The sequence below is a fragment of the Oncorhynchus tshawytscha genome, linkage group LG03 (genome assembly GCF_018296145.1).
Source record: "Oncorhynchus tshawytscha isolate Ot180627B linkage group LG03, Otsh_v2.0, whole genome shotgun sequence".
NCBI lineage: Eukaryota > Metazoa > Chordata > Actinopteri > Salmoniformes > Salmonidae > Oncorhynchus > Oncorhynchus tshawytscha.
Window position 1 is genome coordinate 28684732 of NC_056431.1, and position 26586 is coordinate 28711317.

The following is a 26586-nucleotide window of genomic DNA, read 5'->3' on the forward strand; positions in this document are numbered from 1 at the left end:
CCTTCAATTGACAAGCATTTCACTATACCCGCAATATCATCTGCTAAACACGTGTATGTGACAAATCCATTTTGATTTGAATTGTATAGATTGTGTGAATAGGTACATCATGTTTTTGTTGTTGTTGGTATATGAGTTTGTGTTGGGCTTTTTCTCTTCCTGTGTCTTAGAAATCACAGAATGGTGCTGTAGCCTCCGGTATTATTCCCCCAGCTTCAAGGGCACTGCGGTTTGAACATACCACTATCCAATTAGATTCTCCATTCCTCCTCTCACTCCAGCCTTGACAAAGCGTACAGGACTACACAGAACTGAAATTCCATCTTGTTCCCTCGTAAATGACGAGGTTGTGATTGTGATGGCAGAGTTTGCCATTCCTTTTCATGAAACATGGTGTGCTCTCTAGATAACTTCCTGTCACCCAGTGGAATAGACAACTTGCACGAGGCACAGTTACACATCGATGTCGCTGATCCATTTTGTTTTTTTTTATCAGTCCCTTTGAGTCTGTGGGGGTGGCAGGGGTCCAGTGTTGAGGGGTCACAGAGTGTGAACATTGCTGGGCACCAACAGCCAACATCCCTTCCCCTTTAACTCTACGTTACCTGTCACCATGCTTCCCACCTGATTGTTTCACACCGGCTGGCGAAACAAGGACAGAAAACGGGCGGCCATTGTTGCGGCGAAAATGAACTGCTGCTGTCAGATGGGGAGCTGGTGAATTGCATTTCTGCTTGAAGGCCAGGTTTTTAGGCAAAGTCTGTTGTTGTATTCTCTTTTTACCATAGACCCCAGGCACAAAAGAGCCCCAGCAAGAATTTTTCTGAATCCATAATAGTTTTGTACAACAACAGCTCAGGGAAGAAAGAAAATCTATTAACCGTACTCTCTCACCAACAAGGCCTTCAGCTCAAGTACCAGAGTCCCACTAAAAGGAGACTTGACCTCAGGGAGCTAGTCTTCGGCTTGTAACACAGCTGGGGTGTCTTTGTGGAGGAAATTAAAATGTTTCTTTTGAAAAGGCATCAGAGCTTGGCGCTCGCTGCGTTTTGCCCATTATTTTCTGGTATTGATTTTCATCCATCCAAGTGAGTAATTTTCCCCCCTCTTTGATATTAGTGTACTTGCAAAAGCAAGGACACGCACAGATTTGAACGGAATCTTTACTTATTACTATTAAACTATTATATTTTTCTTCCACCTCTCCTACTCGTATACCAAAACCAATGGCTATATGTTTAATAGATTGCTTGCGCTTTTTGAGCTGGTATTTTTTTAATTACAATTTTTAAGACCAGCACACAATCTCATAACGTCTCTATGACCACAATATTTCAGTATTTAATGCTCAATAGAATTTTTAGAAGTATAAGAACCATAGCTTGATATCCAAGGCTGATGACACAGAAATGGGGATTCTTCAAAACTAAATGAGAGAACCCATGTCAACTTTGTTAAAGGGGCAGTTCAGACAACATGATTTTCATGTTTTCTTGATATTTCTCCACTATAAGGTTGAAATAACTCTGAAATTGTACAAATTATGATAATGCCATTTTACTAGTGTAAGAGCTTTTTGTATTTGAATTTAAGCATGTTTAGGTGGGATGTAGTTTTTGGCTCACCGCATGACATCACAATCTGATTGTATTATTCTGACCAATAACCAGTCACGATTTATTTGCATAGTGTATCCTCCTACTTTTGAAGGGGTAAGTGGGGTAGGCTCTAGACTAGAAATATTGAAATTTGAATCAACACAACCACATCAGATCAGATTGAGCATTTCAATGGCAAAACGAGGCTCAAGGGCAAAAAATTTTTTTTGAGTTATTTTAATGAAATAAACACCCACTGAAAATGGAAAATAACTGCATAGGGGCTTTAATATGGCTGCTCCCACCTTAATCACCTTATTCTACTGTTGTTTCAGCGAGAACTTTACCTTTCTAGCTGCTGGTGTTATGCATTTTTTGTATTTAGAAAGATGCTAGCCACAGTGGAACAGAATGCTGTACCTGGTGAAAGCAAAAGTTTTTGTTTTCTTTCTCTCTCTCGACAAATAAACACATTTGTGCTATAGAAATATTTCCCTCCTAAGAGACCATCTTGTGCAATGCATTCCATTTATACAATGGAGCTAGACACACTTTCTCTTTTTGACATTTTGGTTTTATGTGTTCAGCCTTTTTTTCATCTAGGACCTTTAACTGTGAGAAAACAATGTATTTGTTGTGTCCATTTAAATGGCATCTCTCAAAGGATACAACTCAACTCTTACCATGTGACATGTTGGATAACCCTCTAAACCCTTTAGCGTTACAGCTGGCTAGATGTTCTATTCTTGGGGGCCCTGGTCAACCCATAAGACACTTGTTTAAATCCAGGGTTCCTGTTCTACATGTGATATAGTGTTGGTCTACAGTCAGTCAGTGGGTAATATCCATAAGAGAAAAATTTTACCCTGGTGGTCCCTTTTTATTAAGCTAATCAAGGGTGCTTCTGTAGTTTTTTCCCACCACTGCACACTAATGTAGGCAAGCAATGTGGCCAGCAACTGCTTGGAAAGTGTGTATATTTGCGTGTGTGTTTGCGAGCCCATGGCAGTGGGCTCTTTTGGCCTCAGATGGCAAGAAAGCAGGCTTTTCATGCCCTGCAGTCGCAACAAATTAATAAGACATTTGGTGTTGCCCAGCCTTCCCCTTGACTGCCTGTTCTCTGCTGCATGACGAGAGCTGTCCTTGGCTCTCCACTACGGTCCCATTCTAAATGGTGAAATTAATCAAATAAGCCTCTTGATAAATGCTCTATTCAAGTATCTGCTTCAATGTTTTAATGTGATGACAACGCTTCATAGGCTTTTGAGGAAGTATGTCAAACGAGAGGTCAAGTAGCGTTTAGCTTGTCTTTTGATACGTTTTGGATATCCATTTTAGCTTTAGCCTAGCCCTATACTGTGGCTGGTGTATTCAAGTTTTCAACCATAGTTGTTACATTAGTCTGCTCAAGAACAATAGCGACTGTAGTGATATATTTAAATGTCAACATCCCAAATATGTTTCATTCACCGCATCAATCTAGTGATTTCTTGTGAATTCAATTTATAATAAAAAAGTAGTTTGTGGTGGAATGGCGGTACATTTGATCATATGAATAACCTCTATCGTCTTGTCAGATTTTAAAATGTTTTTTTTTGTGAACAATTGTTTTTAGTAGATCACAAAGGCAATACAATAAAAATAATAAAAAATAATTTGCCTCCTTTTTAACCCAACCCTCCCAAATCCCTAACAATGCATACTAGAACAAATGTTTAACTCCCAACATAAAAATGTCCTGAAAATAAGCCAACCATTTCCTTATATGAAGGTCATGTGGTGGCAACCGGTGCTGAACACGTTTTTTGGCACCAGTCAGCCAAGCCTTGCGCTGTTTGTCATTCAGCTGCATACCTGATCTGTCATTAACAGAGAGATTGACTCAAGGGGCACGGTTTTATCAATCGTATCAGAGAGAATACTGTCCTCCAGAACTCATCAGAACAATCCCATATCATATGTTTATATGTGTCAAGTTCATTGAGGGAACATAGGTCACAGTTTGGACTTGGAGACTGTTTCGCATGAAATCTTACAAGTGGTGTCAAGTATGACCTATGAGCTTCAAATGAATTAACTAATGGTGTGGGTTCTTTTGAGTGAAATACACTGCTCAAAAATATAAAGGGAACACTTAAACAACACAATGAAACTCCAAGTCAATCACACTTCTGTGAAATCAAACTGTCCACTTAGGAAGCAACACTGATTGACAATACATTTCACATGCTGTTGTGCAAATGGAATAGACAGGTGGAAATTATAGGCAATTAGCAAGACACCCCCAATAAAGTAGTGGTTCTGCAGGTGGTGACCACAGACCACTTCTCAGTTCCTATGCTTCCTGGCTGATGTTTTGGTCACTTTTGAATGCTGGCGGTGCTTTCACTCTAGTGGTAGCATGAGACGTAGTCTACAACCCACACAAGTGGCTCAGGTAGTGCAGCTCATCCAGGATGGCACATCAATGCGAGCTGTGGCAAGAAGGTTTGCTGTGTCTATCAGCGACACAACCTCAGTGAATTTTTTTACCATTCCCATCCAATCACAGGGTTCCTTCCCAAACGCCTACCCCATGGGATCCCATAGGTGCTGACCCTAGTCTTAGATGAGGAAAGAACGATGACCCTGGCAAACTGAAAACTAAGGAGACCCTCTGAGTTAAATACATGTATTTCCTCTAGATTATTGACCCATTTTGCAGCCCAGTCATTTGACTCAAATTCTTTATTACCTGAAGTAACAGCCTGGTTATGCCACAGAGGGGTATGGAGATGCCTCTTCCAGTTACACCTATTCACTTCTCAACCCACCCAAAATTATATTTAGTATTAGAGATAATGGAACCATAGTATTAACATGCATTTCTTAATAGTTCTACCAGAAAATAACACGTATTGTAATCTAATAGGAAAAATGAGTTCCTCCTCAAAAGCTCTCCAAGAGACTGATGTAGACTGATCTAACCATGAGTAGGCGTATCTGGAAGGACTGGTGGTAAATATAAACATTTTGGTAATGCAAGTCTCCAAAGATACGGTTTGAGGTACCGGATCTTTGGATGTTTTCCATTCCAAAGGTATTTACGTACAAGTTTATCAATCCTTAACCAATAACCTAGTGTTGGAAAGACTGGAATCGTCATTGCTACGGAAATTAATACGTGGCAACACTCATCTTTATGGAAGCAACCCTTGTTGGTAAGGAAGCGGGCAACTTCTCCCAAATGTTTAGATCTCGTTCAACCTCTTTGTAAATGTTCTCATAATTAAACTTCACCAAACCACGCAGAGATGTTTTGTATATTAAAGATGCACTATGCGGAAATTGGCATTTCTTGGTTGCTAAAATTCTAATAGTTCACCTAGTTTCAGTTTGTGACAAAACAAGCAAGTATAGTGTAGAGGATCATTGTATCATCTAAACCACTGTGAAATATATTTTCCCATAACCAACAAATTGTATTTTCAGCTGTTTGAAGGTGGTGTACAAAACTGAAAGTAAAAGATGCAAAAACAAATCTTAAGAATGGCAAGCATAGAAATAGCGCACATAGAACATATCTATAACACACATTTCTATGTGAATTTGGTCGGGTCGCCCAAAAAGTTATATATTGCAGCTTTAATGCCCAAATAAGTGGACTGAGTTTTAACAGGATTTATTGAGTGAAGTGAAACTTTATTGGCTGCTTCATTGAGTTACATTTAATACTGACTTATATCCTGACACCAATCTTCAAATGTGGATAATAAAGATGAGACTGAATTCTCAATATCTATCATATCTAAGAGGATGCCATACGTGTTTAGAGATATGAGAGAATAATTGAATCGCTATAGGGAGAAGCAATTACCTTCTGCAACAAATGCAGCTCTAGAGAGAGTGAATGTCGGGGATAAGCCATCCCCTTGTCTACATCCACAAAAAAATATTGATCGTATGTCATTTGTAGACACCATGGCAGAAAATTTAGCATACGATCCACGAAGCGTATCGATAAAATGCTTTCCCAAAACAAATTTCCTTAAGACCGCCCACAATACTGCCATTTGAGCCTGTCAGAAGCCTTTTCGGCATCTAGTGACAGCACACAGCGCACAGTGTGTCCAACTGTTGTTTTATGTATTGCCTGCATTAAATTATGGACTTAGATTTGCGCTGTTGAATTATTGCAATTAGTATTCCACAAATTCAGATATAAATGAAACCTCAGTCTCAATATGAATGCAACATTCAGGCTTGCCTGCTTTCTGGTCCAATTCCTTTCAAGTTCTTGGAGATACGTTTTTTTTTTTTTTCATAAAGAAAGCAAACAATAGCCGTTTTTCTTTCTCGCTTGTGTGAAAAAGAGCTTTGAGTCGAGGAGGGAGTCAGCAGGAGGGGGGAAGGCAGGCATTGGGATCGTTTAGTCTGCCCTGGGGACAAGCTCCACAGTGTCACTGCTGCCCATATTCGGTGGCTGAGCAAGGAGGGCCAGGTGGTGGTGCCGAGCGTGGCACAGTCAAGCGTGGACGCAGCGCATGCTGACATTTGCCTTCCCGACTGCTGCAGGGGGAGGAAAAATCTGCTTTTCCATATGCTTCTGCTCGTTGCACCCCCTTCCCCCCCGCACACCCTTCCCGGGCAGATGGCTCCCTGAACATTGTTTACCTTGAGTGGCGGTCCTAGATGAAGTGTGTCCATAGGCATTCCCATTCCGCCCAGTTTTCCCCCCTCTCCTTAGCCAAGGAGCCGGTCGGAATGCTCACGCACACACACACACACTTGTATAAACAGGTACATTCTCACAAAGCTACAAACCCATCTCGTCACATTTTCCCCATCGCATACAGATTCCAGAAAAAAACGTATCGTATTTCTCTGACTCGTTCTCTTTCTACCAGGAACTACCCTGTACACACTTGTTTGCAATGTGTTGTGTAATGTGAACATATGGACCTCTCCCTGATGGCTGTTTAGTTCCAGACAGACAGGCCTCCAGATGTTTCCAGTGTGGCGGCTGGAGGGACAGATGCTTTTGGCTGGACTGGGGTGGACCAACACTCCATTGAATGGTCCCAAGGCGGAACCCCGCCCCGCTTGGTCACAGAGACCATCATAGTGCCAGGCAAAGAACATCCATCTGCCATAAATCAGAGTAATTATCATCAATATTTGATGTTTGACATTCTCAGTCGATGTTTTAGCAGGATCACTAACTGATTCTGTCGCAGTAGAGTAGATCTAGCAGGGAGGGTTGGGGGGAGACCGTCTACATCCTCAGCCTGCCATAGTTACACACTTGTCCTGATCTCTGTTGTGGGTTTACAAACTGGGTCATACTCTATGGTAGTGAGTATTGATATTTGACTCGAAGTATCCATTTGTAAAATACATTTATACTTGGTAGCGGTAACTAGTGCTAGTCGTCTGTACCTGCGCCAAAATGTTTCATCCTATAGCTTGTTCTCCATCTTTTTAAAGTGACCCAACATGTTTTCAGTACTTACGCTGAGTGTGCGTTAAAAGTGTTCAGGTTCCACTCTGCTATGTGTCTGAACATCAGACGGCCAGGTCACGCTTGTCAAGGTCCTTCTTCCCTCAGTTGGGCAGAACCCAGTGGTGGGACTGACTGGCTGCTCGTTGAACACAGCTTTTTATTTTGTGCTGAGCCTAAAATACCTTTTTACAAAGGAGTGATTTCTTCAGGGAGCATGTGCAAGGCCTATGTGTTTGTTTTTAGCAGGGAAAGGGTGGGCAGGAGGGTCAATTGTTTTCACAACGATAACCTTGGGTTAAGGGTCATTTCGTCCATGTCTCTCTCACCTTGCCCTTGTAATGCTGGGTCAGAGCCAGAAGCGGACTGCCTCATTGGCTTGGGGAGTAGGGCAGCAGCAAGTGGTCCACTGCTAACTGAGCCGTCTGTCTGTCTGGTCGGGGTGAAGTCCTCAAGGTAGCTTAACCTCTAACCAAGCTCATGCTGGTTTGATTTACTTATGGTACATGCAGCTATGGCAATCTCCGTTTGATACCATTTATATGATGAAATAGGTACTGCAGGTAGCCTCATACTGTCACCCAAATATTAACAATGTCACAATTATAGTCATAAAGATGTCACATACTGACATTGAGCATCTAAGATGATCACATTTCTCATGTCTACCCATTTAGAAAATCACAAATGAACAGAGAGACGGACAGGCAGTAAAGCAAAATGGCAATCAGGTAGCTAGCACGGCACCCACCTTTTGCCATCTCTGATAGTCTTGTAACACTGATTAAGGTACTCGTGAGAAGTGTGTGTGTTAGTTCACGGTTAAGCAGCTTGCTCTCTCCCGGAGCATGAAAAAAAGGGATAAATTGTGTAAATGGTGTGTTATGGTTTAGGGTAGGGGGGAGGGGGGAAGGGGCAGGAAGGAAAACAGGCACAGAGGGTGCTTTCTTTCATCTCGTCAGCCTTGGGTCCTCTCACTTGTTTTGTTCATTAATGCCTAATGTGACGGAACACCACTTGTCTCTCCCTTCACAAATGACACTGATGACAACGGAATAGGAAATGTTGGGCTGCTGGAAGAATTGTTAATTGTTTATTGCTTGTAATGTTTGTACTAGGTCCTAGCATGTAAACTCAGCAAAAAAAGAAACTTCCCCTTTTCAGGACCCTGTCGTTCAAAGATAATTTGTAAAAATCCCCAAAACTTCACAGATGTTCATTGTAAAGGGTTTAAACACTGTTTCCCATGCTTGTTCAATAAACCGGGGCGGCAGGTAGCCTAGTGGTTAGAGCATTGGACTAGTAACCGAAAGGTTGCAAGATCGAATCCACGAGCTGACAAGGTAAAAAAAAAAATTTAGTTCTGCACCTGAACAAGGCAGTCATTGAAAATAAGGAATTTGTTCTTAACTGACTTGCCTAGTTAAATAAAGATTTTACAACATAAGCAATTAATGAACATGCACCTGTGGAACAGGCAATTAAGGTCGGTCAGTTATGAAAACTTAGGACACTATAAAGGGGCCTTTCTGCTGACTCTGAAAAACACCAAAAGAAAGCAGGGTCCCTGCTCATCTGTGTGAACGTGCCTTAGGCATGCTGCAAGGAGGCATGAGAACTGCAGATGTGGCCAGGGCAATATATTGCAATGTCCGTACTGTGAGACACCTAAGACAGAGCTACAGGGAGACAGGATGGACAGCTGATCGTCCTCGCAGTGGCAGATCACGTGTAACAACACCTGCAAAGGATCGGTACATCCGAACATCACACCTGCGGGACAGGTACAGGATGGCAACAGCAACTACCGAGTTACACCAGGAACGCACAATCCCTCCATCACTGCTCAGACTGTCCGCAATAGGCTGAGAGAGGCTGGACTGAGGGCTTGTAGGCCAAAAAGTGCTCTTCACTGACGAGTCGAGGTTTTGTCTCACCAGGGGTGATGGTAGCATTCGCTTTTATCATTGAAGGAATGAGTGTTACACCGAGGCCTGTACTCTAGAGCAGGATCTATTTGGAGGTATCAGGTCTGTCATGGTCTGGGGCGATGTGTCACAGCATCATCAAACTGAGCTTGTTGTCATTGCAGGCAATCTCAGCTCTGTGCGTTACAGGGAAGACATCCTCCTCCCTCATGTGGTACCCTTCCTGCAGGCTCATCCTGACATGACCCTCCAACATGACAATGTCACCAGCCATACTGCTCGTTCTGTGCGTGATTTCCTGAAAGACAGGAATGTCAGTGTTCTGCCATGGCCAGTGGAGAGCCCGGATCTCAATCCCATTGAGCACGTCTGGGACCTGTTGGATCGGAGGGTGAGGGCTAGGGCCATTCCCCCCAGAAATGTCTGGGAACTTGCAGGTGCCTTGGTGGAAGGGTGGGGTAACATCTCACAGCAAGAATTGGCAAATCTGGTGCAGTCTATGAGGAGATGCACTGCAGTACTTAATACAGCTTGTGGCCACACCAGATACTGACTGTTACTTTTGATTTTGACTCCTGCTTTGTTCAGGGACACATTATATATGTTAGTCACATGTCTGTGGCGCTTGTTCAGTTATGTCTGTTGTTAAATCTTGTTGTGTTCATACAAATATTTACACGTTAGGTTTGCTGAAAATAAATGCAGTTGACAGTGAGAGGGCGTTTCTTTTTTTTGCTGAGTTTATTTTAAAGTATGGGGATACCACTTCAAATTAATGGATTCAGCTATTTCAGCCACACCCATTGCTGTCAGGTGTATAAAATCAAGCACACAGCCATGCAATCTCCATAGACACACATTGGCAGTAGAATGGTCTATCTTGTTTTGTTTTTTGTTTATAATTTTTTTAAATGTAACTTTTTATTTAACTAGGAAGTTAGATTTGGTTATGATATTTAGGCAAAAATTTAAAACAAAAGGGGGCTATCCCTAAGAATTAAGAACAAATTCTTATTTACAATGACGGCCTACCCCGGCCAAACCTGGACGATGCTGGGAAAATTGTGCACCGCCCTATGGGACTCCCAATCACGGCCGGATGTGATGCAACCTGGATTCGACCCAGGGACTACAGTGATGCCTCTTGTACTGAGATGCAGTGCCTTAGACCACTGCGCCACTTGGGAGGCCTTACTGAAGAGCTCAGTGACTGTCAATGTGGCACCGTCATAGGATGCCACCTTTCCAAAAAGTCAGTTTGTCAAATTTCTGCACTGGTCAACTGTAAGTGCTGTTATTGTGAAGTGGAAACTTCTAGGAGAAACAACAGCTCAGCCTCGAAGTGGTAGGCCACACAAGCTGACAGAATGGGATCGCCGAGTTTAGAAGAGCATACTGTGTAAAAATTGTCTGTCCTCGGTTAGAAAACTCACTACCGAGTTCCTAACTACCTCTGAAAGCAATGTCAGTACAATAACTGTTAATTGGGAGCTTCATGAAATGAGTTTCCATGGCCGAGCAGCCGCACACAATCCTAACATCCCCATGTGCAATGCGAAGCGTTGCCTGGAGTTGTGTAAAGCTTGCCACCACTGGATGCCAGGAGAACGCTACCTGCCCTAATGCATAATGCCAACTGTAAAGTTTGGTGGAAGGGATAATAGTCTGTGGCTGATTTTCATGGTTCAGGCCAGGCCCCTTAGTTCCATTGAAGGGAAATCTTAACGCTACAGCATAAAATAACATTATAGATGATACTGTGCATACAACTTTGAGGCAACAGTTTGGGGAAGGCCCTTTCCTGTTTCAGCATGACAATGGCGCCGTGCACAAAGCAAGGTCCATACAGAAATGGTTTGTCGAGATCGGTGTGGAAGAACTTGACTGGCTTGCACAGAGCCCTGACCTCAACTCCATCGAACACCTATGAATTGGAATGCAGTCTTCAAGCCAGGCCTAAGCCCCCAACATCAGTTTCCAAACTCACTAATGCTCTTTTGGCTGAATGGAATCAAGTCCCCGCAGAAATGTTCCAACATCTAGTGGAAAGCCTTTCCAGAAGTGTGGAGGCTGTTATATCAGCAAAGGGTGGACCAACTCCATATTGATTCCCATGATTTTGGAATGAGATGCTCTACGAGCAGGTATCCACATACCTGTAGTGTAGTGTATCTTCTGTGTGTTTTGTGTTTGATTTCACTTAGTTTGTCTCAGCCAGCCACACCCCATGGTTTGAGTGTTAGACTAGTGCACAGAGCTGTCAGTCTCCTAAGTACTCCCCAACTATAATCCCTCTGTGCTTGGCCCTGCTGGCCTGCTCTGCACTGACGACTGCCTCCCTCTTGCCGAGTTGGGACGGTCATGGAGGAGTAACAGCTGGCCCAGAGAGCCATCTCTCCCTAAACAGCGGAAACTTCTCCAGCTGTCATCTGCTCTCTCCCATATGACCCAGCTCTTTTTCCAGCTGCCGCCCTGGCCTGCCGCACGTTAACCCACTTCCACCGCAGGAGACCATTGCTCGCAGTTTGCTCTGGTGTGTGTGGGTGTGTGTGTGTCTGTGTGCTGCTTTGGACCGCGACTGGCCCCCACTAAGAAGCCACCCCAGCACATAATGGGTTGAATGCAACCCCTGGCTCCCTGAACAAACTATTAGGCTCTGGTCTCACAGGAGATTGAGATACACTTTAGGTGTTGATTTTTCTTTGGCGACCTCAGAGAACTTGGCTCGTACGTGACTCGTATGTAGCTCATGCAGTTTAAAGTTTCAAAATGCCTTTGCTGCACCAAGCTACATTGATACGGACAAACTCTTGCAAGGTGAGAACATGCAAAAAAAACGTAACACATTTTCACTGCACTTGACATACTAAATGAACAGTAAGCGCATCTTAGCAAAAACATTTGTCAGTGCATATACAGTGTATTCGAAAGTATTCAGACCCATTGACTTTTTCCACATTTTGTTACGTTACAACCTTATTCTAAAATAAAATGTAAAAAAATCCCTCATAAAAAACTAAGTCATGCGGTAGAAGGAATTGTCCGTAGAGCTCCAAGACAGGATTGTGTCAAGGCACAGGGTACCAAAAAATGTCTGCAGCATTGAAGGTCCCCAAGAACACAGTGGCCTCCATCATTCTTAAATGGAAGAAGTTTGGAACCACCCCCCAAACTGAGCAATTGGGGGGGGGAGGGCCTTGATCAGGGAGTTGACCAAGAAGGTCACTCTGACAGAATGGGCAGACAGAAGCCACTCCTCAGTAAAAGGCACATGACAGCCTTTTACAGTATTCTACTTTAATACCTTGTCCCTCTTAGATGTGTTAATATTTCTGGGGGTGGATTATCCCTGATGTCATCTGTGCGCGAAGTATGTTTGTTGTTAAACGCTGAACGTTAGACTTCGGTTTATTGTTTTTGTCATGCTGACAGTGTTTCTATATACTTTTATTTTATTTTGGATCCTGTGGCTCTGTTGGGCTTAGTTGCTGTGAGCGCTGCTGCCTGACCCGGGATCCCTCCAGATTCCACAGAGGGGGAGATACACGGAAGCCCAGCTAGCCTAGCTGGCTCGGCGGGCTCAATTGGAGATTGCTATTGAACATGGCCAGCACTGCAGGAGCTGTGTTTACTTTGCTTTGTTCCGTGACAATGTGGACCGCGCTGACTTTCAATGTAGCAACTGCTTGCTTGCGGAGGACTACAGGGGCGAAGCGGCTACACTTAGCAAGCAAGTAGCAAACCTTACACAAGCTAATGGGGAATCCATGCCGCCTACATTTTCGTTTTCTTCCACCCCAGTAGCCGGACGCCGCTCTGGTCTGGTGGAAGTGTCGCCGCCTTGTCGGCTCTCCACAGTCGACTGGCCGGTGCTCAGCAGGGTTTCCCCCTTCCCCCTAGAACAGAGCTCTTCTCGGCCCAACTCGCCGTGGAAGTCAAAGACTGTGTCCTCTGGCAACAGGGGTTTCCTTGGAGATGTTGAGCCCGGACCTGACACAGACCAGGAACAGCTTTGCCGCCCTGGATCCAGATGTTCCAGCGCCTTTCTTCCGTGAGGGCTTCCCATTCAAGATCGGATCCGGAGGTACCTGCGTCTTTGTCCTGTGTTCTGTCTCCCTCTCCTGTGGCTTCTACCTCGGGTTCAGATCCTCGGAACTGCCACCCTCATCAGACCGTGAGGCTGCCTGAGAGACCAACCCATTTAACATCGCCAGCTGTCATCATAGGCAGCTCTATGGTGAGAAACATCTCTGTTCCCAAGGCAAAAAACCTGTGCTATCCAGGAGTACGAGTACAGGACATCACAAGGCTGCTTCCGACTGTTCTATGACAGATGCCGGTCCATGAAGTCAATAACTTGCTTGTAACAGATGACATTCATATTCTGACTATCTCTGTGTTGTCTCTCTTGTTGTGATGTGTGTTTTGTCCTATATTTATATTGTATTTATTTATTTATTTATTTTAATCCCAGGCCCCCGTCCCTGCAGGAGGCCTTTTGGTAGGCCGTCATTGTAAATAAGAATTTGTTCTTAACTGACTTTCCTAGTTAAATAAAGATTCAATAAAAAAAAATGTCTTTGAGTTGACATTGGTACTACATTGGTAGCAATACATGGTTATAACATTTACCGAAAATACAGAAATTCCAACGAGGGCGGTGTTTGCTGTCTATATAAATAACCACATTCCTGTAAAGCTTAGAGAAGATCTAATGTTCAATACTGTTGAAGTAATATGGCTACAGGTTCATCTGCCTCACCTAAAACCCATTCTAATGGGAAGCTGCTATAGACCACTGACAAGGAAATGTGCTTTAATAAATTATTAGAATGTTACAGTCCTGAAACCATAGGTCTGAAACCATGTGATTGTATGAAATTAATTTGAATCATTAGATGATTATAATACATGTGTGTAAGGGTTAGACTCATTTGATGATTATATTATAATACTGTATGTGGTTTTAGTCAGAATCAATGTTTTGGGAACAATGTGTCTAGTGTTTTTTGAGAACAGACTATCTGTTTGAGCCAGATCCGGGGCGACCTTGGCTGGGACACTGAGAACTTCCCAGTCCCAGGTCTCTCCCTATCTTAGGGGAGGGTAGGAAGACACTATTCTCACATACTCTCCTAGGCTCAATTGGCAGGCGGATTTGATGGTTGGTGTGGAAGTATGCATGTCACTATAAATTGAAGGTCCTGTACTGTACACGTCAGAACTTTCCGTGAATAAACATTTAACCTTGGTAGACTGGGCCTCAGTCTGTTTTTTTTTCTATTAGTATCTTACAAATCCTGATATAACAGACTACGGGTAATCTAATTGAATTGGTAAATGAACAGGAGTATAGAATTCTCCTGACAACCACTAAGTGCTAACAGTTAGTTTCTGGATAATATGTGTGAAATGCTTGATAATGTATGTGATATCAACCGAGAAGTATATTTTCTGGGTGATTTTAAAAATTGACTGGCTCTCATCAATCTGCCCACTCAGGAAAAAACTTCAAACTGTAACCAGTGCCTGCAACCTGGATCAGGTTGTCAGTCAACCTACCAGGGTAGTTACAAACAGCACAGGAATTAAATCATCAACATGTATTGATCACATCTTTACTAATGCTGCAGAAATTTGCTTGAAAGCAGTATCTAAATCCATAGGATATAGTGATCACAATATAATAGCCATATCTAGGAAAGCCAAAGTTCCAAAGGTTGGGTAGTGATTCATATGTTGATGATGTAAAGAATATTTGTTCGTCTGTGGTGTGTAATGAGGAGCAACCAGACGCTGCACTTGACACATTTATTAAATTGCTTATTCCAGATACTAATAAGCACCCACTCATTAAGAAAATGACTGTAAAAACTGTTAAAACCCCTTGGATTGATGAGGAATTTAAAAATTGTTTGGTTGAGAGGGATGAGGCAAAAGGAATGGCAAATAAGTGTGGCAGCCCAACTGATTGGCAGATGTACTGCAAATTAAGAAATCATGTGACTAAGCAAAATAAAATGAAACTATACTATGAAACAAAGATAAATGATATGAAGACTGATAGTAAAAAGCTTTGGAGCACCTTAAATTCAATTTTGGGGAAAAAAGCCAACACGGCTCCATCATTCATTGAATCAAGATGGCTAATTTATCACAAAACACACTGATATTGCCAACTACTTTTCATCACTTTTTCATTGGCAAAAGTCATTCTGCTACCCAAGAATAGTAAAGCCCCCTTTACTGGCTCAAATAGCCTACCTATCAGTATGTTACCAACCCTTTAGTAAACTTTCAGCACGCATGTAGGGAAGGACACACAACAAGCACGGCACTTACGCAAATGACTGATGATTGGCTAAGAGAAATTGATGATAAAATGATTGTGGGGCTGTCTTTTTAGACTTCAGTGCAGCTTTTGACATTATCGATCATAGTCTGCTGCTGGAAAAACGTATGTGTTATGGCTTTACACCCCCTGCTATAATGTGGATAAAGAGTAGTCTAACAGAACACAGAGGGTGTTTTTTTAATGGAAGCCTCTCAAACATAATCCAAGTAGAAGCAGGAATTCCCCAGGGTAGCTCTTTAGGCCCATTGAAAAAAGCAATCTTTACCAACGACATGCCACTGGCTTTGAGTAAGGCCAGTGTGTCTATGTATGCGGATGACTCAACACTATACATGATAGCTACTACAGCAACTGAAATGACTGAAACACTTAACAAAGTGCTGCAGTTAGTTTCTGAATGGGTAGCACTAAATAAGTTAGTAAAAAATATTTCCAAAACTAAAAGTATTGTGTTTGGGACAAATCATTCAATAAACCCTAAACCTCAACTACATCTCATAATGAATAATGTGGAAGTTGAGCGAGTTGAGATGACTAAACTGCTGGGAGTTACCCTTGATTGTAAACTTTCATGGTCAAAACATATTGATACAACAGTAACTAGGATGGGGAGAAGTCTGTCCATAATTAAAGCATTTCTATGCCTTCTTAACAACACTATCAACAAGGCAGGTCCTACAGGCCCTGATTTTGTCACATCTGGAATACAGTCGGATGGTCAGGTGCCACAAAGAGGGACTTGGGAAAATTGCAGTTGTCTCAGAACAGGGCAGCACTGCTGGCCCTTAAAAGTACACAGAGAGCTAACATTAATGACATGCATGTCAATCTCTCATGGCTCAAAATGGTTATCTGTTTAAAATACAAGCACACAGCTCAGACACTCATGCATACCCCACAAGACATGCCACCGGAGGTCTCTTCACAGTCCCCAAGTCCAGAACAGACTATGGGAGGCGCACAGTACTACATAGAGCCATGACTACATGGAACTCTATTCCACATCAGGTAACTGATGCAAGCAGTAGAATCATGAATCATGAAGTAACACAAACACAGGCACAGACACATGCATACAAACACATGACAACATACGCACTATACACACACGTACGCATGGATTTTGCATTGTAGATATGGCCTTGGCAGAAGCTAATGGGGATCCATAATAAATACAAATATAGCACGCTTGGGGTTTGTCAAAAGGCACCTAAAGGACCATGAGAAACAAGATTTTCTGGTCTGATGAAACCAAGATTGAACTCGTTGGCCTGAATGCCAAATGTCACGTCTGGAGGAAACCTGGCACCATCCCTACGGTGAAGCATGGTGGTGGCAGCATCATGCTGTCGGGATGTTTTTCAGCGGCAGGGACTGGGAGACTAGTCAGGATTGAGGGAAAGATGAACGGAGCAAAGTATATAGAGATCCTTGATGAAAATCTGCTCCAGAGCGGTCAGGACCTCAGGCTGGGGTGAATATTCACTTTCCAATAGGACGACGACACTAAACACACAGCGAAGGCAACGCAGGAGTGGCTTTGTGCCAAGTCTCTGAATGTCCTCGAGCGGCCCAGCCAGAGCCAGGACTGTAACCTGATTTGACCATCTCTGAAAATAGCCTGACAGAGCTTGAGAATATCTGCAGAGGAGAATGGGAGAAACTCCCGAAATACATGTGTCCCAAGCTTGTAGCGTCATACCCTAGAGGACTCGAGGCTGTAATCGCTGCCAAAGGTGCTTCGACAATGTACTGAGTAAAGGATCTGAATACTTATGTAAATGTGATATTGCTCCAAAAACAATTAAAGCCTTTTTGCTTTGTCATTATGGGGTTTGTGTGTAGATTAATGGGGGGGGGGACTGTTTAATCCATTTTAGAATAAGACTAATGTAACAATGTGGAAAAAGTCAAGGGGTCTGAATACTTTCCGAATGCACTGTACATTTCACCTGCTTAATAGTTGCATTTGAAAATGTCAGGCACTCATTACTAATCGAATACAAAACCTTGAGATAGGCACGAGTACTCGATTCTAGTCTAGAGTTTAAAAATGACAAAAACCTTGTGTATTGGAGTTAAACAAACCTTCCTCTTTGTGCCTTGCAGGAACCACATCGAAAATGATCAAGCTTAAAGAGGAGCCCAGCGACTATGCAGATCAGTCCAGAGGGAAGAGTCCGGTCAACAACAGCACACTGGTCCTGGTCAAAGGCATCAACAACCTCGGAAACACCTGCTTCTTTAACGCAGTTATGCAGGTGCTGTCATTATGAGATTGGTTTGTATACCGTAAACATTACGTCACTGGTGCGGCTGCTTATGGAACGCAACCATAGGGATAAGGTCATGTCGAGGTCATGGTGTAATGAAAGTCATTGCATACCTTACAGAGCTATTTATAACTTGTCAGAAATGTCCAGATCAACTAGCCCATGTCCGCTAACACTTTCTTGCTAGGTTTGTTAGCCCATAGATTTTTTTTCTAATGTTTGAGTCGCTCAAATATCAATAAACATTAAGCATGGCAAAATGTATAGAATTGCAAGAAGATTAGCTTTAAAACGGCAACATGTTGTCTGCACCCCATAACAAAATGTGTGGAATTGCTGGAAATGAGCTTTAAACTTGCAACATTTTCTCTCCCCCAACAAGAGAGGTGTCATAAACAGGGCTTGTGCCCATAGAAATAGATGTGGCGTGGGAAGCCCTGGTCTAGGGAACGGTGTACTGTAAACATGGCGGCTGGTCAAACTACCAACTGCCATGTCAAGTGCTGCTCCTCCCTACAGTAAAATACCATAACATACCAGGCATCGGCAGCACATATAAACAGGTTCTGCCATAATGCCATCGGTCATATTTGTTTTATGTCATTACAATACAGCTGTATAGGCAAGGTCAAGTTATGCATATATAGTACAAGGGTATTTTAAATGCATATGTGTGACTCATCTATCCACAGGAGAATAGGACTGGTATGGAACACATTCTCTATGTTGCAGTGCGTATTGGCTGTCTGGTCTTGGGGATTTGAAACTTACATTCCCTTTCCGTTTTCTGCCATTTTGTTAATCACCTTCTGGAGCTCTCTTGTGATTGAAACCAGACCGAACATTCTTTCTTTACACGTTTTCTTTTTCTGTCTCTTTCTATTCTCATTGTCTCCTTCAAAATTGCAATTTTGCTGGTGAAACAACATAATTGTCAGAGAGAAAGCTCACACTGCTGAAGTCATTGTGTCTTTTCCATAGCAACTGTCTTCATTGCCAGGATGTGACAAAACAACTGTCGCTTGAAAGGGAAGAAAGAGATGCTGCAGTAATATGATGGGACAATGGTGGCTCTGGGCAATCCTTTCTGTGTTTCAGTCACAGCTCATCGTTTCTTTGGAAAGGGCTTCTTTAGCATAATGGTATTTAGGCTAACACCTGCCAGTTTCTCAGAATTAAGAGATTTTTTCAATTGTAGACTTTCTAGGTTTTTTTGCATTTGTAATATTTTTCAGTTTTTATCTTTTTTTTGTTGTGAAGGGATGATGAAATAAAAAGGAAGAAGTGCAGGAAGATGTTAATTCATGATTCTTCTAACTGATCAGAAATTATTCTGTCCTGTCCATGCAGGGGAAAACGATGATGACTAAATTAATGGTAAATTGTTAGTAACAGCTGATTTCTGTCCATCAGAATCTGTCCCAGACTCACATGCTGAACGACCTGATACAGGATGTGAAGGAGAAGGGACACAAGCTGAAGATCTGCCCCCCTGCCGAGTCAAACGTGGTACGTTCCACCCTCATCCGCTTGGCGTGGTCCAGTCCACCACTGTAGTCTTTTATTGTACATGGCACAGGAAACCACTTATTACTGTCTATATGGGTGGTTCTTTTTATTATTAGCATACAGGCTATCGTAAATAACCCTTAAGTCATGTTGTAGCCCACCCCCCACGTCTCTAGTCATCTGTAAAATGCAGTCGAGCCGCTTCAGCCTTTCCGTGGTAGTGCAACAATGTATGAAATACATGCCTTGTCTAACACTCATATGTTCTCTCGCTCGCTCTCTCCTTTCCTGGGGTCGTCCTTCAGGGGGCGTTGACGGTGACTCTGCCCAGCCCAGAGCCCCTGACCTCGGCCATGTTCCTCTTCCTACACAGCGTGAAGGAGTCTGGGAAGGGCCCTGTCAACCCCAAGATCCTTTTCAACCAGCTCTGCCAGAAGTAAGAGTCTACACATTTGTCTTTATTTTATGTTTTGGCCATCTCGCAGCATTGGTGTTGTTGGTGCCGGAACCCAGTACAGGCTATTGTATAGCCATGGGTGTGGACTTAACCTGCTTCCTGTGCTGGTCCATGCTAAAATATATGTTATGAAAAGAACATATGAGGGCTGCCCTGTAGGTTGCCAGAGGAGGCACTACAGACCTGTAAAAGGTTGGCTAAAGCTTTCATAATTATGTTATCTTCCATTGTGTACTAATGACAAACTTGATCACCAAGAGATGTCAATAGCTTTCGTTGCCATCAATTCTTCCTTACTTGAGTGATGGAATCACTGCTGCACGGAAACATTGCACTGTGGTTGCAGCGTTGGCGATGCATCAATGTTGGACACAGCCTCATATGCAGACAAGCTGCCCTGCTCCCAAGGATCGAGGTCAGCGTGCCCCAACTGGTCTGGCACTTCTCCATTGCAGTGGCAACAGTCAACCACACAATACAGGCAGCGGCCACAGCTTTTACCTGCCCTGTTGTCAAGCTGCCATGGTGACCACTTCAGAGAAGAGGATGTCTCAACCTGCTGGACCCTACCAGCACCTGGTCCATCCAGTCTTCAGTCCACCCTGCTTCCCAACGCTGCTCAACACTAAACCCATTAACACCAACGAACTCCACACGGAACGAACAACAGACCTCACTGCACAAAATGGCTCTGGTGCACTCTGCTTCCAGCTGCAATCAAAACAGCATGGCATGTCCTTGTTCTCTTTAACACACCGCACCACCTGTGTAGGTGTTTGAACCTGAGCATGGTAAACCGGCTGAGTGGCTGGCCCAGGCAGCCCTCCCAGTTTCATGGCGAAAGCTTATGAACACGGTCCCCTCTGAACATGCTGAACGGTTCGTTAGGTCTCTCTTTAAACGTGTAGTGAATGGTTGGTTGGCTCTTGTTGTTGGAACATGCTGAACGGCTGGTTTGGCCCAGGCTGGCTGTGGTGTGTGGAGCCTGTTGGGTTAGGTAGGACCGGGCTCTGTACAGTCGGCTGTGTCTGGGTGGGATGGGGAACGTTCGGGTGGCTGGAGCGCGGAGACTGTCGGCCGGCTGGGTGCCTCTGGTGTGTCCAAGCACCTGGCCTTTTCATCTGCCCAGGTGTGTGTGAGTGTGAGAGCAACGCCACCCCTCACCTGGTACCACCTCACCCTGCAGCGCACATGCACTCAGCCGGGCGTGCACATAGGCACAACACGCATGCACGTGCACCAACACACGTTCACCCAGTCGACCTCACTTCATTCCTCACGCTCACATGCACATGACACCGACGCATGCCTTTATTCAAACCCTTCTTCCATGCACAAATTGACTCGACACAATCAAATGCACATGCTACACACCTCATTCCATGTCTCCACGCACACCTATGACTTGCCATCGCTCTCCCGTCCTTAACAGACAAACTCTACACCTCCCTCCTCATTCTGTCTGTAACTGCATGTCAGTGGGGCAGGGTCAAGAGTCGCTCCTCTATACAGGGACATTCTCCTGATGCTGTTTTATGATATTTCTCCCGCGGCGTGTTGACCATCCGGATGGATAAAGCCATGTACACACTAGGCTGTGTGCATGTCCAATCCTTGTCTTTATTACCCGAGGTCTCATAGCTCAGCGGCGTGTTGACGGCCCTGACCTGGGAATGTGCACCCTAGTTGCTTAACAACACACTGTTTTGTTAAACTGGCTACTTGGATAGGACCCCACGGTGTGTGTTTGTCCTTGGTATTTAAGGAAGATTGAGCCTAGTGTGTGTTGTGTTCACCCTTGACCAGCTGAGTCACTCCCTGCCTGGCCTGCCCTTCTGGCTGCCCTGCTATACCCAAAGCCAGGCCTCCTGCGCCAGCTGGACGGGTCAGGCTCGGACCAGCGCCAGGCCCAGCGGTTTGGAAGGTCAACACCACACACTGTATCTGGTGCCAGTGAGAGACTCAGCTTGTACCCAGACCCGCCAACTGGGCCTATGCTGCTGTGGTGGGGGATGTGTGTATGGTGCATGAGAGGAAAAAGCGCTACAATTTATTCTGATGTAAATTGTCATATGACTTTGGGCTGTCAGCAAAGCTTGCATATGCTTACACGGGAACACTTTTACCCCCCATTTTCCTTACACTAGCATTCAGTTATAAAATTGTACATACACAATACGAACACACACACTTGCACAAATGCACTCCGCAAACACACACACACACACACATACACACTGACTGACCTTCTTTCATTACTTGTAGTCTGTTTCTACCAACCTGTGTGTAAGTCCAACGTATTAGGAAAATAGCAGGGTACAACAATGGGCCACATCTCTAGCAGGCAGCCACACAAAGGCACATGGCCACACAGGTCTGTACATGCATGGACGATCTCCTGCCGGTGAAGCATTGAAGACCAGGCATTCGCAGAGGAAGGTCACATTCAGCTGGTCTCACAATGCCTGATAAATAATGTCCACAGAGCTGCAGCTGCCTATACAGGGCATTCATTCCATTTCTGATGTTCCATATCACGCTTTTGTCTGTCCTTGTGAGGAGTAGTCTATACGTGAATGAATGAAAAGGATTCAATGCACTCATACGTGTAGGGAGGTGGATAAAAAGCTGCATTCAGTGATGTGAGTATGGCAGAAGAGCGTCGCTAAGAAATAGACCTACACTTATTAAAAGGAATGTCTTTTTTTTTTAGAAATGATTGCTTGTGGCGCTGTGACACTGTGAATGTAATTACATATGAGCCAGTGTGCTCTATAAGTCAGATAAGTGTTGATTTTTTTTTACATGGTTAATAGATGAGTGTTTTTTTTTACATGCTTGTGCTGGATAGATAAGTGGCTTTTATTATACGAACGTGTGTCAATGGGAAAGCGACTCAATGTACACTACCGTTCAAAAGTTTGGGGGTCACTTAGAAATGTCCTTGTTTTTGAAAGAAAAGCACATCTTTTGTCCATTTTAAAATAACATCAAATTGATCAGAAATACAGTGTAGACATTGTTAATGTTGTAAATGGTGGATTTTTTATGGAATATCTACATAGGCGTATAGAGGCCCATTATCAGCAACCATCACTCCTGTGTTCCAATGGCACGTTGTGTTAGCTAATCCAATTTTATCACTTTAAAAGGTTAATTGATCATTAGAAAACTCTTTTGCAATTGTTAGTACAGCTGAAAACTGTTGTCTGATTAAAGAAGCAATAAAACTGCCCTTCTTTAGACTTAAAAAAATAAAAAAAATATTTATCTGTTATTTTACCAGGTAAGTTGACTGAGAACACATTCTCATTTACAGCAACGACCTGGGGAATAGTTACAGGGGAGAGGAGGGGGATGAATGAGCCAATTGTAAACTGGGGATTATTAGGTAACCGTGATGGTTTGAGGGCCAGATTGGGAATTTAGCCAGGACACCGGGGTTAACACCCCTACTCTTACGAGAGACTAGTTGAGTATCTGGAGCATCAGCATTTGTGGATTCGATTACAGGCGCAAACTGGCCAGAAACAAAGACCTTTCTTCTGAAACTCATCAGCCTATTCTTGTTCTAAGAAATGAAGGCTATTCCATGCGAGAAATTGCCAAGAAACTGAAGATCTTGTAAAACGCTGTGTACTACTCCCTTCACAGAACAGCGCAAACTGGCTCTAACCAGAATGGAAAGAGGAGTGGAAGGCCCCGGTGGAGTGGGAGGCCCCTGGTGGCATCGTCATGTTGGAGGGTCATGTCAGGAGGAGCCTGCAGAAAGGGTACAACATGAGGGAGGAGGATGTCTTCCCTGTAAAGCATAGCTTTGAGATTGCCTGCAATGACAACAAGCTCAGTCCGATAATGTTCTGACACACTGCCCCAGTCTGAGCACTGATGGAGGGATTGTGCATTCCTGGTGTAACTCGGGCAGTTGTTGTTGATATGTTCATCCCACAGGTGTGATGTTCAGATGTACCGATCCTATGCAGGTATTGTTACATATGGTCTGCCACTGCGAGGAAGATCAGCTGTCCGTCCTGTCTCCCTGTAGCTCTGTCTTAGGCGTCTCACAGTACGGACATTGCAATTCATTGCCCTGGCCACATCTGCTGTCCTCATGCCTCCTTGCAGCATGCCTAAGGCACGTTCACGCAGATGAGCAGGGACCCTGGGCATCTTTCTTTTGGTGTTTTTGAGTCAGTAGAAACGCCTCTTTAGTGTCCTAAGTTTTAAATTACCGGTGACCTTAATTGTCTACCGTCTGTAAGCTGTTAGTGTCTTAACGACTGTTTCACAGGTGCATGTTCATTAATTGTTTAGGGTTCATTGAACGAGCATGGGAAACTGTGTTTAATCCCTTTACAATGATCTGTCAAGTTATTTGGATTTTTAAGAATTATGTTTGAAAGACAGGGTCCTGAAAAAGGGACATTACTTTTTTTGCTGAGTTTGTTGTATTGAATGTGTGTGTGGCAGTGTGTAGGCACCCCTCTGCCTGTCGAGGTGGTGCAACGTGCCGGGGTTGCCTTGCGTCTGGTACTAACTCATCCGCTGTTAATTGTATTAGCACCGCAGCTGTCTGCATTGGTCAGGGCCAGATTGGGAGCAGCGCTACAGGGCCCTTCTGCCTCTCTTCCACTGGGATGAGCTTCTAGACTGCCCCGTTCCCACTGATCCCATTGGAGCTGCTCGTCTGCCTCTCACCCGTCGTTGCTCCGTGCTCCTTTCCCGGAACAAAATACCCCAAGACTGCTGCGTGCCTCTGTCTGTCTCTTAATCCCGATTATCACTGTGTGCCGACCAGATCCTGCACCAGTCCGACCCACTTTGTCTTTGAGCTGTTAGATAAGCTCTTACACTTCCTTTACACAGGATACAAAAGAGGTGGCAAGCTAACAGCTTAAGTATTCAGACAAGTTGGTCATATGATAAGAAAACATGCTTTAAAACCCAACACTCATATTGTACACATTTGAAGGAAGATATTCCATTATATGTTTTGGCATCTTTAAAGGGAATGAAATGAGGGACATATGTGATCCCCCCTCCGCCCCTCTTGTGTGTGGCAGAGAGAGGGCAAAGGGACAGAGGTAGAGAAGGGGGGCTGACTTGGTCCTCTAGACCTCCTACTCATGCCCTGTGTTGGGGGCAGGTGGCCATTCATCTCTCTCCCAGCTCCCGTCACCCATTCTGGGGCTAGACGTCAACATCCATCAGCACATGGCAGAGATGACCCAGACTGTAGGCCCATCCACTCTGCTGCCAGTTAGAGGATGAATACCTCTGTTCTGATTGGGTTTGGGAGCACGCCAGGAAGAATGGTTCACCGGTTCAAATGGGTAAATCATTTGGTTTCATTTGCATTGCAGGCCAATCTGGATGGGTCATTGGCCTGTATGTAGAGAGGATATGACATTGGATCAGGATGCCAAACCTGGGACAATGGAGCCCCTACAATGCCTTTTAGGAGGACACATTTCTCTGTGGTGAGCTGCTCAGGGGCGTTAAAATAGCCTACATGTCTGTACGTCCTAACGCCCTTCGAACAAGTGCCAGTATTCCAGTGATCAAGACTGTGATCATTGTTATATACAGTGCCTCGCAAAAGTATTCATCCCCTTTGTATTTTTCCTATTTTGTTGCATTACAACCTGTAATTTCAATGGATTTTTATTTGGATTTTATGTAATGGACATCCATAAAATAGTCCAAATTGGTGAAATGAAATGAAAAAAAGAACTTGTTTCATTTTTTTTTTAAACAAACAGAAAAGTGTGGCATGCATTCACCCCTTTGCTATGAAGCCCCTAAATAAGATATGGTGCAACCAATTACCTTGAGAAGTCACATAATTCTGTAAATAAAGTCCACCTGTGTGCAATCTAAGTGTCACATGATCTCATTATATATACACCTCTTCTGAAAGACCCCAGAGTCTGCAACACCACTAAGGAAGGGGCAACACCAAGCAAGCAGCACCATGAAGACCAAGGAGCTCTCCAAACAGGTCAGGGACAAAGTTGTGGAGAAGTACAGATCGGGGTTGGGTTATAAAAAATATCTGAAACTTTGAACATCCCACGGAGCACCATTTAAATCCATTATTAAAAAATGAAAATAATATGACACCACAACAAACCTGGCAAGAGAGGGCTGCCCTCCAAAACTCACAGACCAGGCAAGGAGGGCATTAATCAGAGAGGCAACAAAGAGACCAAAGATAACCCTGAAGGAGCTGCAAAGCTCCACAGCGGAGATTGAAGTATCTGTCCATAGGACCACTTTAAGCCGTACACTCCACAGAGCTGAGCTTTACGGAAGAGTGTCCAGAAAAAAAGCCATTGCTTATAGAAATAAATAAGCCAACACGTTTGGTGTTCACCAAAAGGCTTGTGGGAGACTCCCCAAACATATGGAGGAAGGTACTCTGGTCAGATGAGACTAAAATTGAGCTTTTTGGCCATCAAGGAAAATGCTATGTCTGGCGCAAACCCAACACCTCTCATTACCCCGAGAACACCATTACCCCGAGAACACCATTGGCAGGGACTGGGAAAATGGTCAGAATGGAAAGTGATGGATGGCGCTAAATACAAGGAAATTCTTGAGGAAATCTGTTTCAGTCTTCCAGAGATTTGAGACTGGGACGGAGGTTCATCTTCCAGCAGGACAATGACCCTAAGAATACTGCTAAAGCAACACTCAAGTGGTTTAAGGGGAAACGTTTAAATGTCTTGGAATGGCTTAGTCAAAGCCCAGACCTCATTCCAATTTGAGAATCTGTGGTATGACTTAAACATTGCTGTACACCAGCGGAACCCATCCAACTTGAAGGAGCTGGAGCAGTTTTGCCTTGAAGAATGGGCAAAAATCCCAGTGGCTAGATGTGCCAAGCTTATAGAGACATACCTCAAGAGACTTGCAGCTGTAATTGCTGCAAAAGGTGGCTCTACAAAGTATTGACTTTGGAGGGGTGAATAGTTATGCATGCTC

At 43.9% G+C, this 26586-nt stretch overlaps 1 protein-coding gene across 2 annotated transcripts in view; it reads left to right on the plus strand.

The window, feature by feature from the left end:
• LOC112232854 (ubiquitin carboxyl-terminal hydrolase 45) overlaps window positions 1-26586 on the plus strand; it is a 44728-nt gene that overhangs the window by 7866 nt on the left and 10276 nt on the right. For both annotated transcript variants that reach the window (XM_024400110.2, XM_024400115.2), the window contains exons 6-8: window positions 17470-17621; window positions 19047-19142; window positions 19448-19578. In XM_024400110.2, coding sequence (XP_024255878.1) covers window positions 17470-17621; window positions 19047-19142; window positions 19448-19578 — 379 coding nt within the window. The remainder of the gene's footprint in view (window positions 1-17469; window positions 17622-19046; window positions 19143-19447; window positions 19579-26586) is intronic.